The sequence below is a fragment of the Oncorhynchus kisutch genome, unplaced genomic scaffold (genome assembly GCF_002021735.2).
Source record: "Oncorhynchus kisutch isolate 150728-3 unplaced genomic scaffold, Okis_V2 Okis03b-Okis08b_hom, whole genome shotgun sequence".
Lineage (NCBI taxonomy): Eukaryota > Metazoa > Chordata > Actinopteri > Salmoniformes > Salmonidae > Oncorhynchus > Oncorhynchus kisutch.
The window spans coordinates 6,064,824-6,078,604 of NW_022261980.1; the positions used below are offsets into that span (position 1 = coordinate 6,064,824).

General features: G+C 45.4%; 1 protein-coding gene across 5 annotated transcripts in view; it reads right to left on the reverse strand.

Annotated features, from left to right (window-relative positions):
- Positions 1 to 13,781, reverse strand: part of elp4 (elongator acetyltransferase complex subunit 4) — a 115,980-nt gene that overhangs the window by 92,294 nt on the left and 9,905 nt on the right. For 3 of the 5 annotated variants that reach the window (XM_031812337.1, XM_031812336.1, XM_031812339.1), the window contains exons 4-6: positions 7,588 to 7,722; positions 6,198 to 6,352; positions 3,949 to 4,033 (exon numbers count right to left, since the gene is read on the reverse strand). In XM_031812337.1, coding sequence (XP_031668197.1) covers positions 3,949 to 4,033; positions 6,198 to 6,352; positions 7,588 to 7,722 — 375 coding nt within the window. The remainder of the gene's footprint in view (positions 1 to 3,948; positions 4,034 to 6,197; positions 6,353 to 7,587; positions 7,723 to 13,781) is intronic. The other 2 variants (XM_031812340.1, XM_031812338.1) reach the window with 1 other exon arrangement.

Consider the following 13,781-nt stretch of genomic DNA (forward strand, 5'->3'; position numbering starts at 1 on the left):
CTCCTATAGGGAGAAGGTGTTTAGTACTCCTATAGGGAGAAGGTGTTTAGTACTCCTATAGAGAGAAGGTGTTTAGTACTCCTATAGAGAGAAGGTGTTTAGTACTCCTATAGAGAGGTGTTTAGTACTCCTATAGAGAGAAGGTGTTGAGTACTCCTATAGAGAGAAGGTGTTTAGTACTCCTATAGAGAGAATGTGTTTAGTACTCCTATAGGGAGAAGGTGTTTAGTACTCCTATAGAGAGAAGGTGTTTAGTACTCCTATAGAGAGAAGGTGTTTAGTACTCCTATAGAGAGGTGTTTAGTACTCCTATAGGGAGAAGGTGTTTAGTACTCCTATAGGGAGAAGGTGTTTAGTACTCCTATAGAGAGAAGGTGTTTAGTACTCCTATAGAGAGAAGGTGTTTAGTACTCCTATAGAGAGGTGTTTAGTACTCCTATAGAGAGAAGGTGTTGAGTACTCCTATAGAGAGAAGGTGTTTAGTACTCCTATAGAGAGAATGTGTTTAGTACTCCTATAGGGAGAAGGTGTTTAGTACTCCTATAGAGAGAAGGTGTTTAGTACTCCTATAGAGAGAAGGTGTTTAGTACTCCTATAGAGAGAAGGTGTTTAGTACTCCTATAGAGAGAAGGTGTTTAGTACTCCTATAGAGAGAAGGTGTTTAGTACTCCTATAGAGAGAAGGTGTTTAGTACTCCTATAGAGAGAAGGTGTTTAGTACTCCTATAGGGAGAAGGTGTTTAGTACTCCTATAGAGAGAAGGTGTTTAGTACTCCTATAGAGAGAAGGTGTTTAGTACTCCTATAGAGAGGTGTTTAGTACTCCTATAGAGAGAAGGTGTTGAGTACTCCTATAGAGAGAAGGTGTTTAGTACTCCTATAGAGAGAATGTGTTTAGTACTCCTATAGGGAGAAGGTGTTTAGTACTCCTATAGAGAGAAGGTGTTTAGTACTCCTATAGGGAGAAGGTGTTTAGTACTCCTATAGAGAGAAGGTGTTTAGTACTCCTATAGGGAGAAGGTGTTTAGTACTCCTATAGAGAGAAAGTGTTTAGTACTCCTATAGAGAGTCGGGGAACAGTGCCAAAACACAGCCCAAACCCACCAACCAGAGCCCCACCATACAGCCAAGCCGTACTGCCCCAGAACAAAAGACACCTGACAGTCAAGCCAGAAAACACCAAATTATAGCAAAGAAGGAGTAACATATAGGGCCCAAAGAGACTGCATTATGAAGTGATAATATTATGCCTGGTTTCTGTAGCCAACATCCAAGACAAACAGTATGAGCAGGGGTGGAAACACACACACACAGTCTTCCCTATACTGGAAATTCTTGTGATGGTGCCCATGTCCATCTGTGGCCTGTCTGCATTCCTCTGCTCTGCCAAAAGCTCTTTGATGATGTCAGAGCTTAATTAATGAATGATTGACAGCGCTGGGTCAGGGGGGGTAATCCTGTGTGTGAGTGACAGGGGGAGAGGGGGGAGGAGGCTCCAGGTGAGGAGCAGAGGGGTCACAGAATCTAGGTGATCCACCCCCCCCCCCCCTCCACAGGTCCACACACCTCAGTGGAAAAACTAAAATAGAAACACCGAGAGACAGATGGCATTTCTGACATTCTGAAGAGGATTGATAATCATTAAGACAAAGATATGTTTCAAAGATGGCACACACACACACACACACACACACACATGGTTAACATGGTAACTTGAAGAGGGGTGTTGGGAAGGGCAATTATTTGATATGGATGAGAGTATAGCTAACAGCAGATAGGAGCAGGTTAGAGTATAGCTAACAGCAGAGAGGAGCAGGTTAGAGTATAGCTAACAGCAGATAGGAGCAGGTTAGAGTATAGCTAACAGTAGAGAGGAGCAGGTTAGAGTATAGCTAACAGTAGAGAGGAGCAGGTTAGAGTATAGCTAACAGTAGAGAGGAGCAGGTTAGAGTATAGCTAACAGTAGAGAGGAGCAGGTTAGAGTAGAGCTAACAGTAGAGAGGAGCAGGTTAGAGTATAGCTAACAGCAGATAGGAGCAGGTTAGAGTATAGCTAACAGTAGAGAGGAGCAGGTTAGAGTATAGCTAACAGCAGATAGGAGCAGGTTAGAGTATAGCTAACAGCAGAGAGGAGCAGGTTAGAGTATAGCTAACAGTAGAGAGGAGCAGGTTAGAGTATAGCTAACAGCAGATAGGAGCAGGTTAGAGTATAGCTAACAGCAGAGAGGAGCAGGTTAGAGTATAGCTAACAGTAGAGAGGAGCAGGTTAGAGTATAGCTAACAGTAGAGAGGAGCAGGTTAGAGTATAGCTAACAGAAGAGAGGAGCAGGTTAGAGTATAGCTAACAGTAGAGAGGAGCAGGTTAGAGTATAGCTAACAGCAGATAGGAGCAGGTTAGAGTATAGCTAACAGTAGAGAGGAGCAGGTTAGAGTATAGCTAACAGCAGATAGGAGCAGGTTAGAGTATAGCTAACAGCAGAGAGGAGCAGGTTAGAGTATAGCTAACAGTAGAGAGGAGCAGGTTAGAGTATAGCTAACAGCAGATAGGAGCAGGTTAGAGTATAGCTAACAGCAGAGAGGAGCAGGTTAGAGTATAGCTTACAGTAGAGAGGAGCAGGTTAGAGTATAGCTAACAGTAGAGAGGAGCAGGTTAGAGTATAGCTAATAGTAGAGAGGAGCAGGTTAGAGTATAGCTAACAGTAGAGAGGAGCAGGTTAGAGTATAGCTAATAGTAGAGAGGAGCAGGTTAGAGTCTAGCTAACAGCAGATAGGAGCAGTTTAGAGTATAGCTAACAGCAGATAGGAGCAGGTTAGAGTATAGCTAACAGCAGAGAGGAGCAGGTTAGAGTATAGCTAACAGCAGAGAGGAGCAGGTTAGAGTATAGTTAACAGTAGAGAGGAGCAGGTTAGAGTCTGGCTAACAGCAGTGAGGAGCAGGTTAGAGTATAGCTAACAGTAGAGAGGAGCAGGTTAGAGTATAGCTAATAGTAGAGAGGAGCAGGTTAGAGTATACCTAACAGTAGAGAGGAGCAGGTTAGAGTATAGCTAACAGTAGAGAGGAGCAGGTTAGAGTATAGCTAACAGCAAAGAGGAGCAGGTTAGAGTATAGCTAACAGTAGAGAGGAGCAGGTTAGAGTATAGCTAACAGCAGATAGGAGCAGGTTAGAGTATAGCTAACAGTAGAGAGGAGCAGGTTAGAGTATAGCTAACAGCAGATAGGAGCAGGTTAGAGTATAGCTAACAGCAGAGAGGAGCAGGTTAGAGTATAGCTAACAGTAGAGAGGAGCAGGTTAGAGTATAGCTAACAGCAGATAGGAGCAGGTTAGAGTATAGCTAACAGCAGAGAGGAGCAGGTTAGAGTATAGCTAACAGTAGAGAGGAGCAGGTTAGAGTATAGCTAATAGTAGAGAGGAGCAGGTTAGAGTATAGCTAACAGTAGAGAGGAGCAGGTTAGAGTATAGCTAACAGTAGAGAGGAGCAGGTTAGAGTCTAGCTAACAGCAGATAGGAGCAGTTTAGAGTATAGCTAACAGCAGATAGGAGCAGGTTAGAGTATAGCTAACAGCAGAGAGGAGCAGGTTAGAGTATAGCTAACAGCAGAGAGGAGCAGGTTAGAGTATAGCTAACAGTAGAGAGGAGCAGGTTAGAGTATAGCTAACAGTAGAGAGGAGCAGGTTAGAGTATAGCTAACAGCAAAGAGGAGCAGGTTAGAGTATAGCTAACAGTAGAGAGGAGCAGGTTAGAGTATAGCTAACAGCAGAGAGGAGCAGGTTAGAGTATAGCTAACAGTAATGTGTGCCCGGGCGGACTGGGATATATGGTCATTGTAAGGGGCAGGAGGTCTTTGGGACCCCTATATGGGGAACTCTTTGGGTAGAGGATAGCTGTAATATGGGTTGGGAGTATAGGGGTAGTGACAGGACTATGGACGTGTGAGAGTGAGCGTACCTACCTGGGGGACAGTTCCATCAAAGCCTTCCCTGTGGATGACCTCCTGGAGATTGTTCAGCAGAGAGGAGTAGGTCTCTGGCATAGGGCTGGAGAGAGGGTGAAGAGGAGGGGTAAAGAGTGGGAAGAGGAAAGAGGGAAGGAGGAGGAGAGGAGAAAGAGGGAAGGAGGGAGTAGAACATGAGGTTATTGCAGGACAGGTATCAAGTCTCAAAAGACGAAGTCAAATGCTCCTTATCCCCCATGACAGGGCTTTACAATGACCACTAGAGCAGATGAATATAATGGAGGAGCCTTATCAAGAGATTCAATTCATTTATTCAGGTAATCTAATTAAAACCTGGTGGCCTGTCAGCTCCCTGAGGGTCCGATTGGAGGTGTAATGACACACACAGACACAGACACACACTAGCTGAGAAAGGTTATTTAATGGGTTGCTGGTTACGATTGGATGGGCACAGTGTTTGAATGGTTAATGAAGGGTAAGATGTGCACCATTGACAAGGGACACAAGTCACTCACAATAGATCTCTGCCTTTCCCTAATAACCACAAACCACCCTAACATAACCTCCTGCCAAGTCAACCATGTGCCAACATCATGGCCAGGGTAAAGTTTTACACAGAAATCCTTCCTTAAGATCAGCTGGCTATAGTAACAACCACTGTCCATTGAGTCTTACAGTAGGTCGTTACCATAGCCAGCAATTACAGGCTAACAGAACATTCTTACCCACAGGGGAACAGACAGACACACACCAGCCAGACATCAGGCACATATACATATGCCTAAACAAACACCAGGCAGACACAGTACACACTTCCTCATATAGCTACACATAGAACAAACATATTGCCTCCGATTGTTCATCATTAACAAAAACAATGGCGCCTTCTGACCCTGCAGGGGTTCATAGCAGAACCATTCCACCAGCTTTCCTTCCCTCCTCCTGGAGCCAGAGGCAGCCCCGGGCTGGCTTCCTCCACTTGGTGGCCATTGTGTTTGATGGCATTGTGCTTCGTCCGCCCCCACTGGGCACCCTCCATTCAGGTGGTGCTGAGGGCTAGGTGCTTAGCCACGGGGGCTAGCGCATGTGCTAATTAGTATCATACTCAGGGAGGCCACATTAGCTCAATGCTACCTCCCTCCTCCTCCACTCTAAGGAGAAAGGAGAGAGAGGGGAGGCTTGGTCTTCAACAACAGGGGCTGTATCACCTAGAGAGCAATTTGTGCCAATTATGCCAGCGAGTGAAACGGAGCAATTTAACAGCCAGGGTAGCAACATGGGGTGGTGGCCACGTGCAAGAGGGGAGGCTAGGGAGTGAGAATGTGTGTATGTCTGTTTGTCTGTCTGTGTGTGTATGTCTGTCTGTGTGTTTATGTGAGCAGTGCAGGTATAGTTTCCTGCTGACCAGCTGTCATGTTGTCTGGCAGATCAGTGTTCTATTCAGAGAACCTGATGGGCAGTGCCACTATGATGGCAATGCCACTGTCAGACTTAATTACTAACCCACAGAACGACAGGAGAAGGATGGATTCTGTCTAACAACGTAAAGGACCAAATAAAAAGGATTTCCTATGACAATGATTTACTCAACACTGCTCAGTGATAGTAAATATGAGTCAACTGAAATTGTCCAGACACACTCACTCGCGTTTGCATGGTCCAGAGTTAAAGGGTGTCTGTTTGCAGACATGAAAGCAGAGGGGTTCTATAAAACCTCATCTCCGCTCCAGATTGGCCTGTTTGCCAATCGTGTCTGACTCGGTATCTGACTGTGTGTGTATATGCGCTTGTGTGTGTCTCACCGCTCTCTCTCATGTAAATAGTGTGCCTGACCTCTGAACCCTAAGCACACTCAATGTTGAACAAAACAAACTCACAGCAAACAGTCTCTCTACAATCACCACCAAAGCCTTCTACTCTGCTGAATGTGGGGGGGGGGTTAGTTAGAGTAACTGTCTAAGCATTGCCCATCTACAATTACTCTACACACTGTAGGTTAATCCCAACCTAATCCAAAAGCTTCTCTAAGATATGACAATAGTGTCTCTTAGATGCTTCCAAAACGTGATACGTATACTACTAGATATGTGTCATATGGTTGGCTCCTCAGGTTGTAGGGTGAGCTTCTCAGGTTTTGACTAAGTTCTCTTAGATATACAGTACATTTGCTCAATATATTGTGTAAATAATACTGAGCACCATGAAGAGATAAGGGTGGGGGTAGTGTTCAGGGGTTGCCGGGTTACCTCTGGCCGGGGGTGGTGGCGGTGGGTGATGTCACAGCGGTGGAGTGTTCTGGAAGGTAGAAGCCGTGGCACCTGGCCGCCTGGCAGATCTCAGGGTCCATTGTCTTGGAGACGTCGTAGTAGTGTCCGAACCTCGACGAGGACGCCAGGGCCGTCTGAGGGTCAACAGTTAGTGTTGAGAGAAAAGCCGTGTCCATTTGACACTGCTGTTGATCACATTGCAACTAGGGTAGATAATCCTACTTCGTAAGTGTGAAACGTCCTCACTTTCAACAAGTAGAGTATGATCACTTTAAATAAATGACCTGCTCATAGTTCATACAAGTGTTTCAAAATCCTGTTTGATCAAATAAAACCTTGCAGAGAAGTTAAACTACTACAACCAGCATGTTAATCATGTCTCCACATAACCGTCCACTTGTGGCTGTGAAAACAGCCGTGTCGGTCTGAGGGGGAGTAGAAGGATGTTTTCTCCTGGGTGAAAGGGAGAGTTCTGTAGCCCTGCTCTCCCCAGTGAAAGCAACCAGGGGCCCCATTGTAAGACGGGCTCTTAAATCTACCACTAATCTGGATTAGGGGCCCCCGGTGTGCCCCTCTCCTGACAGGATGGGCGAGTCAGGGGGGGGGGGGGGGGTCAGTGGCTCATCTTCTCTTTGTAAGCAGGGGGGAGAACCGCTTAGTGTTCCAGGCCCGCCCCGGCCACCTCACCTTTGATCTGATGTCTTCATTGGACAGGGCAACGCGGAGAGGGTTGGCAGGAGAGGTGTGTAGGGGGAATGGGGGTAGAGGGGGACTCAGGGAGTGAATTTGGGATGTAAATCCTCTGGCTGGGGCTTATTGATAGTTTGGTTTGTAAAGTCTGTTTTTGGGAGGCTGGGGAAGGGGGAGAGGTGAGGGAAAGACACAGAGATAAAGACGTCTCCAGAGAGAGACAGAGAAAGAGAGATCTCCAGGGACTTGCTGTGTGCTGTTAATCCACATAGCGATGTGGATTATAGCCTGGGCAGGGGAGAGAGGGGAGGAGAGGAGGATGGAAGGGGTCACCATTCCTTAGAGTGGAAGAAAGAGTGTATTGCCAGCGCCCCTGGTAAGGGGATAGACAGGGATTTAAGAGGGGACAGAGGGACAGATCTGGGTTATGAGGGTTAAGGCGAGTGGCGTGCCATTAGATGGGCTGCAGGTACCCTGGTTTCCCAGACTAGGCAGGGTGTGTATGTGTGTGTGTCGACAGGCCCCACCTAGCAGCAGCTAAGTGTGAGTAATCTCCACCAGCTCTGAATGGAGAGGCTAGGAGTTTAGGAGCTGATGGATTTAGAGCAGAAGACCATCATCACCCCCATAGAACCAAGAGCTAGACCTGTGACCCCATGCCGACTGCCTACACACATACTTTTACCTGTACTTTTGGCAGGTGCTGGTAGCGCCAGGCGATCTTCATGGCGTCCTGACTCTCAGGGTCACATGACTTTGCCTGGTCCTCTGTTTTGGGGCTGGCGATGTCATCCAGGATGGGGGCGGGGAGTTCCTACAGATAATAACACAATTGCATTGTTTATACACTATTCTATTTTATTCAGTCTTCAGGTTGTATTGTGTGGAATTCAGCATGATGGCAAATAATATGAATCAACACATACATTTTGTGTTACTGTGTGAAACAAGAGTCCTTGTCATGTAGTAGACTAGGAAGCTGGTGTATATGAGGTGTCATGTTGTTTTCTCATTAACAGTGGCATGTCCCTCCAGACAGAGACACAGAGGTTAAATCAATTAGTAGACACTGACTAGACAGGTCTCGGAGCACATCTCTCAGAGAGCTGACTGAGTCTGTTACAAATGGGATGGAACCTGAGAGGAGGGGGACTGTCTAACACACACACACCTGAGTAGACAGGTTTAATAAGTCTCGGAGAGGGGGGAATGGAGAGAGAGAGAGATGGAAAGAGATTGCGAAAGAGAACGAGAGAGAGAAAGAGGGAGAGAGAATACAACCCATATTTATGTTTATTTATTTCTCTTTTTGTACATAATGACATTTGAAATTCTTTATTATTTTGGAACTTGTGTGAGTGTGATGTTTACTGTTAATTTTTTCATTGTTTATTTAACTTTTGTTTATCCATTTCACTTGCTTTGGCAATGTAAACAATATGTTTCCCATGCCAATAAAGCCCTTAAATTGAATTGAGACAGAGACAGAGCTAGATAGAGAGACTGACATGGAAAACACAGGACTGAGCAACCTGCCCTTCAGAGTTCAGACAGACACCTCCTCTAACACGAACTTCACTGTAACACACACACCAGCTTGACCTTCATTCATACACATCTCACGCACGTCAGACACATAGCTATGACGTAGGCTGCAGCAACAGTCTGGTCAAAACAACGTGGAGCCCAGAAGCATGGTGTAGGGTTGCAAACACCACCAATATGACCAGTTCAAACCAATCTAAATCAAATAGAATTGTATTCATCACATGCGCCGAATACAGCTGGTGTAGACTTAACATTGAAATGCATGCTTACGAGCCTTTCCCAACAATGCAGAGTTATTAAACAATAAAAAACATTTAACAGTAACAGGGATAAAATGAAATACACATGAATGGATCTACAGTGCATTCAGAAAGTATTCAAACCCTTCACCTTTTCCACATTTTGTTATGTTACAGCCTTATTCTAAAATTCTATTTTAATAGTGAAGACATCAAAACTATGAAATAACACATGGAATCATGCGGAACCAAAAAGGCGTTAAACAAATCAAAATATATTTTATATTTGAGATTCTTCAAAAGTAGCCACCCGTTGCCTTGATGACAGCTTTGCACACTCTTGGCATTCTCTCAACAAGCTTCACCAGAAAAGTGTTCCAACAGTCTTGAAGGAGTTCCAACATATGCTGAGAACCTGTTGGCTGCTTTTCCTTCACTCTGTGGTCCAACTCATCCGAAAACCATCTCAATTGGGTTGAGGTCGGGTGATTGTGGAGGCCAGGTCATCTGATGCAGCACTCCATCAATCTCCTTCTTGGTAAAATAGCCCGTACACAGCCTGGAGGTGTGTTGGGTCATTGTCCTGTTGAAAAACAAATGATAGTCCCACTAAGCCCAAACCAGATGGGATGGTGTATCGCTGCAGAATGCTGTGGTAGCCATGCTGGTTAAGTGTGCCATGAATTCTAAATAAAATCACAGACAGTGTCACCAGCAAAGCACTTCCACACCATCACACCTCCTCCTCCATGCTTCACGGTGGGAACCACACAGGCAGAGATCATCCATTCACCTACTTTGCGTCTCACAAAGACACAGCAGTTGGAGCCAAAAATGTCAAATTTGAACTCATCAGACCAAAGGACCGATTTCCACCGGTCTAATGTCCATTGCTCATGTTTCTTGGCCCGAGCAAGTCTCTTCTTATTATTGGTGTCCTTTAGTAGTGTTTTTGTTGCAGCAACTCGAAAATGTTTTTTTTTTTTTTTTGCCTTTACCTCCCTTATCTCACCTCATTTGCTCACATCGTATATAGACTTGTTTCTACTGTATTATTGACTGTATGTTTGTTTTACTCCATGTGTAACTCTGTGTCGTTGTATGTGTCGAACTTGCTTTATCTTGGCCAGGTCGCAATTGTAAATGAGAACTTGTTCTCAACTTGCCTACCTGGATAAATAAAGGTGAAATAAAAAAAATAAAAAAATGAAGGCCTGATCCACGCAATCTCCTCTGAACAGTTGAGAGGTGACATGAACTCGGAAACATGGTAACTCTAATGAACTTATCCTCTGCAGCAGAGGTAACTCTGGGTCTTCCTTTCCTATGGCGGTCCTCATGAGAGCCAGTTTCATCATAGCACTTGATGTTTTTTGCGACTGCACTTGAAGAAACTTTCAAAGTTCTTGAAATTCTCCGGATTGACTGACCTTCGTGTCAAAGCAATGGACTGTCTTTTCTCTTTGCTTATTTGAGCTGTTCTTGCCATAATATAGACTTGGTATTTTACTAAATATGTCCATCTTCTGTATAGCACCCCCACCTTTTCACAAACGCATTAAGAAGGAAAGAAATTCCACAAATTAACTTAAGTCACACCTGTTAATTGAAATGTATTCCAGGTGACTACCTCATGAAGCTGGTTGAGAGAATGCCAAGAGTGTGCAAATCTGTCATCAAGGCAAACGGGGGCTACTTGAAGAATATCAATAATAAAATATATTTTGATTTGTTTAACACTTTTTTTGGTTCCATGTGTGTTATTTCATAGTTTTAAAGTCTTCAAAATGATCCTACAAAGTAAAAATAAACCCTTGAATGAGTAGGTGTGTCCACACTTGAGTGCTACTGTAAGTAAGTATTCAGACCTTTTACTCAGTACTTTGTTGAAGCACCTTTGGCAGCGATTAAAGCCTCGAGTCTTCTTGGGTATGACGCTACAAGCTTGCAACATCTGTATTTGGGGAGTTTCTCACATTCTCCTCTGCAGATCCTCTCAAGCTCTGTCAGATTGGATGGGGAGGGTCGCTGCACAGCCATTTTCAGGTCTCTCCAGAGATGTTCGATCGGCTGGGGAACTCAAGGACATTCAGAGACTTGTCCCGAAGCCACTCCTGAGTTGTCTTGGCGGTCTGTTAGGGGGGGTTGTCCTGTTGGAAGGGGAGACTTTGCCCCAGTCTGAGGTCCTGAGCGCTCTGGAGCAGGTTTTCATTAAGGATCTCTGTACTTTGCTCCGTTCATCTTTCCCTCGATCCTGACTAGTCTCTCAGTCCCTGCCGCTGAAAAACATACCCACAGAATGAGGCTGCCACCACCATGCTTCACCGTAAGGATGTTACAGGCCAGGTGATGAGTGGTACCTGGTTACCTCCAGATGTGACATTTGGCATTCGGGCCAAATAGTTCAATCTCGGTTTCATCAGAACAGAGAATCTTGTTTCTCATAGTCAGCTGCCTTTAGGTGCTATTTGCCAAACTCCAAGCGGTCTGTCATGTGCCTTTTACTGAGGAGTGGATTCTGTTTGGCCACTCTACCATAAAGGCCTGATTGGTGGAGTGCTGCAGAGATGGGAGAATCTTCCAGAAGAACAACCATCTACACAGAGGAACTCTGGAGCTTTGTCAGAGTGATCATCAGGTTCTTGGTCACCTCCCTGACCAAGGTCATTCTCGCCTGATTGCTCAGTTTGGACGGGAGGATGGCTCTAGGAAGAGTCTTGGTGCTTCCAAACGTCTTCCATTTAAGAATGATAGAGGCCATTGTGATCTTGAGGACCTTCAATGCTACAGAAATGTTTGGTACCTTTTCCCAGATCTGTGCCTCAACAAAATCCTGTCTCAGCTCTACAGACAATTCCTTCGACCTCATGGCTTGCTTTTTGCTCTGATATGCACTGTCAACTGTGGGACCTTATATAGACAGGTGTGTGCCTTTACAAATACTGTCCAGTCAATTGAATTTACTACAGGTGGACCCCAAGATGTAGAAACATCTGAAGGATGATCAATGGAAACAGGATGCACCTGGGCTCAATTTAGAATCTCATAGCAAAGGGTCTGAATACTTACGTAAATAAAAGGTATTTCTGTTTTTTATTTTTGATAAATAAAACAATACGACCCCAGTGATGTACTGGGCTGTCCGCACCCCCCTTTGTAGGTCTTTGTGGTCAAGGGTGGGGCAATAGCCATGCCAAGAGGGACGCAGCCGGTCAAGATGCTTTCGATGGTGCAGCTGTAGAACGTTTTGAGGATCTGAGGGACCATGCCAAATCTTTTCAGCCTACTGAGGGGGAAGAGGTGCTGCCGTGCCCTCTTCACGATTGAGCAGGTGTGTGTGGACCATGTCATGTCCTTAGTGTGTGGACGTGAAGGAACTTAAAGCTCTCGACCCCCTCCACAACAGCCCAATTGATTTGGATGGGTGTGTGCTCTCCCCTCTTTATCCTGTAGTCCACGATCAGCTCCTTGGTCTTACTAACATTGAGGGAGAGGATGTTGTCCTGGCACCACACTGCTAAGTCTCTGACCTCCTCCCTGTAGGCTGACTCATCGCCGTTGGTGATCAGGCTTACCACCGTCGTGTTGTCAGAAAACATGATGGTGTTGGAGTCGTGTGCACCACGCAGCCATGTGTGTACAGGGAGTACAGGAGGGGACTAAGCACACACCCCTGAGGGGCCTCCGTGTTGAGGTTTAGTGTCGGTTAAATAGGATTCCACCTTCATCCTTGGCCTTTTGCATGTTTGATGTCTCAGAGGTCGTAGCAGGATTTCTTGTATGCGTCCATGTCCGTGTCCTGTTCATTGTAAGCGGTAGCTCTAGCCTTTAGACCAGCATGGATGTTGCCTGTAATCCATGGTTTTTGTTTGGGATATGTTCTTATAGTCACTGTGGGGACAATATTGTCTATTCACTTATTAATGAATTCCATGACTGTTGTGGTAAACTCCACAATGTTATCCGATGAATCCCACAACACATCCTAGTCTGTACAGCAACACATCCCAGTCTGTACTAGCAACACATCCCAGTCTGTACTAGCAACACATCCCAGTCTGTACTAGCAACACATCCCAGTCTGTACTAGCAACACATCCCAGTCTGTACTAGCAACACATCCCAGTCTGTACTAGCAACACATCCCAGTCTGTACTAGCAACACATCCCAGTCTGTACAGCAACACATCCCAGTCTGTACAGCAACACATCCGAGTCTGTACAGCAACACATCCCAGTCTGTACTAGCAAAACAGTCTTGTAGCCTCGCATCTGCTTCGTCCGACCATTTCCACATTGAGCGCGTCACTGATACTTCCTGTTTGAGCTTTTGTTTGTAAACAGGAAGCAGGAGAATGGAGTCATGGTTAGATCTGCTGAACGGAGGATGAGGGAGGGCCCTGTATGCGTTTCTGTGGGTAGAATAAAAGTGGTCTAGAGTTTTATCACCCCTAGCGGTGCAGGAGACTTGTTGGTAGAAGTGAGGTTAAGTCTCACTGCCTTAAAGTCTCACCCACCAGGAACACTGCCTCTGGATGAGCGGTTTCTTGTTTGTTTATGGCCCATACAGTTTGTTGAGTACCAGAGTGGTGTTGGCCCCCCCCCGCATAGCGTCATCATCCGGCCACGTTTCAGTAAGACATAACATTGCAGCATCTCCCGCGTTTACACCTGTGGTGTTTTGTTAGTCCATGGAACAAAGGAATAGGGTCCAGTATGATCAGTGGAACAGCTGAGTCGGAGTTGAAGTCGTATTTCAAGTCAAATCAAGGTTAGTAACTGTCGATCTGATGTCCAGAAGTACTTGGTGGTCATATGTGATAATAGTATGAACTGTCTGTACAAAAAAGTCAAGATAAACACAATAAAAGTTACTATATAGCAAAGTTGGGCTGGAACTTCTCCATTGGCACCATCTTTCTAGAGACGCAGTTCAATCAATTGCAGAGAAAAGAAACTGCCGTACAGTTCCTGGCTCAGCAATTTTACTTTTCTGCAACTGATTGAATTGGAGACCAATATGATTTGATTATGCCAGACCAGAGGCCTCCCTCCTCTCTTACTCTCCTCCTCTAACCCCTTGATA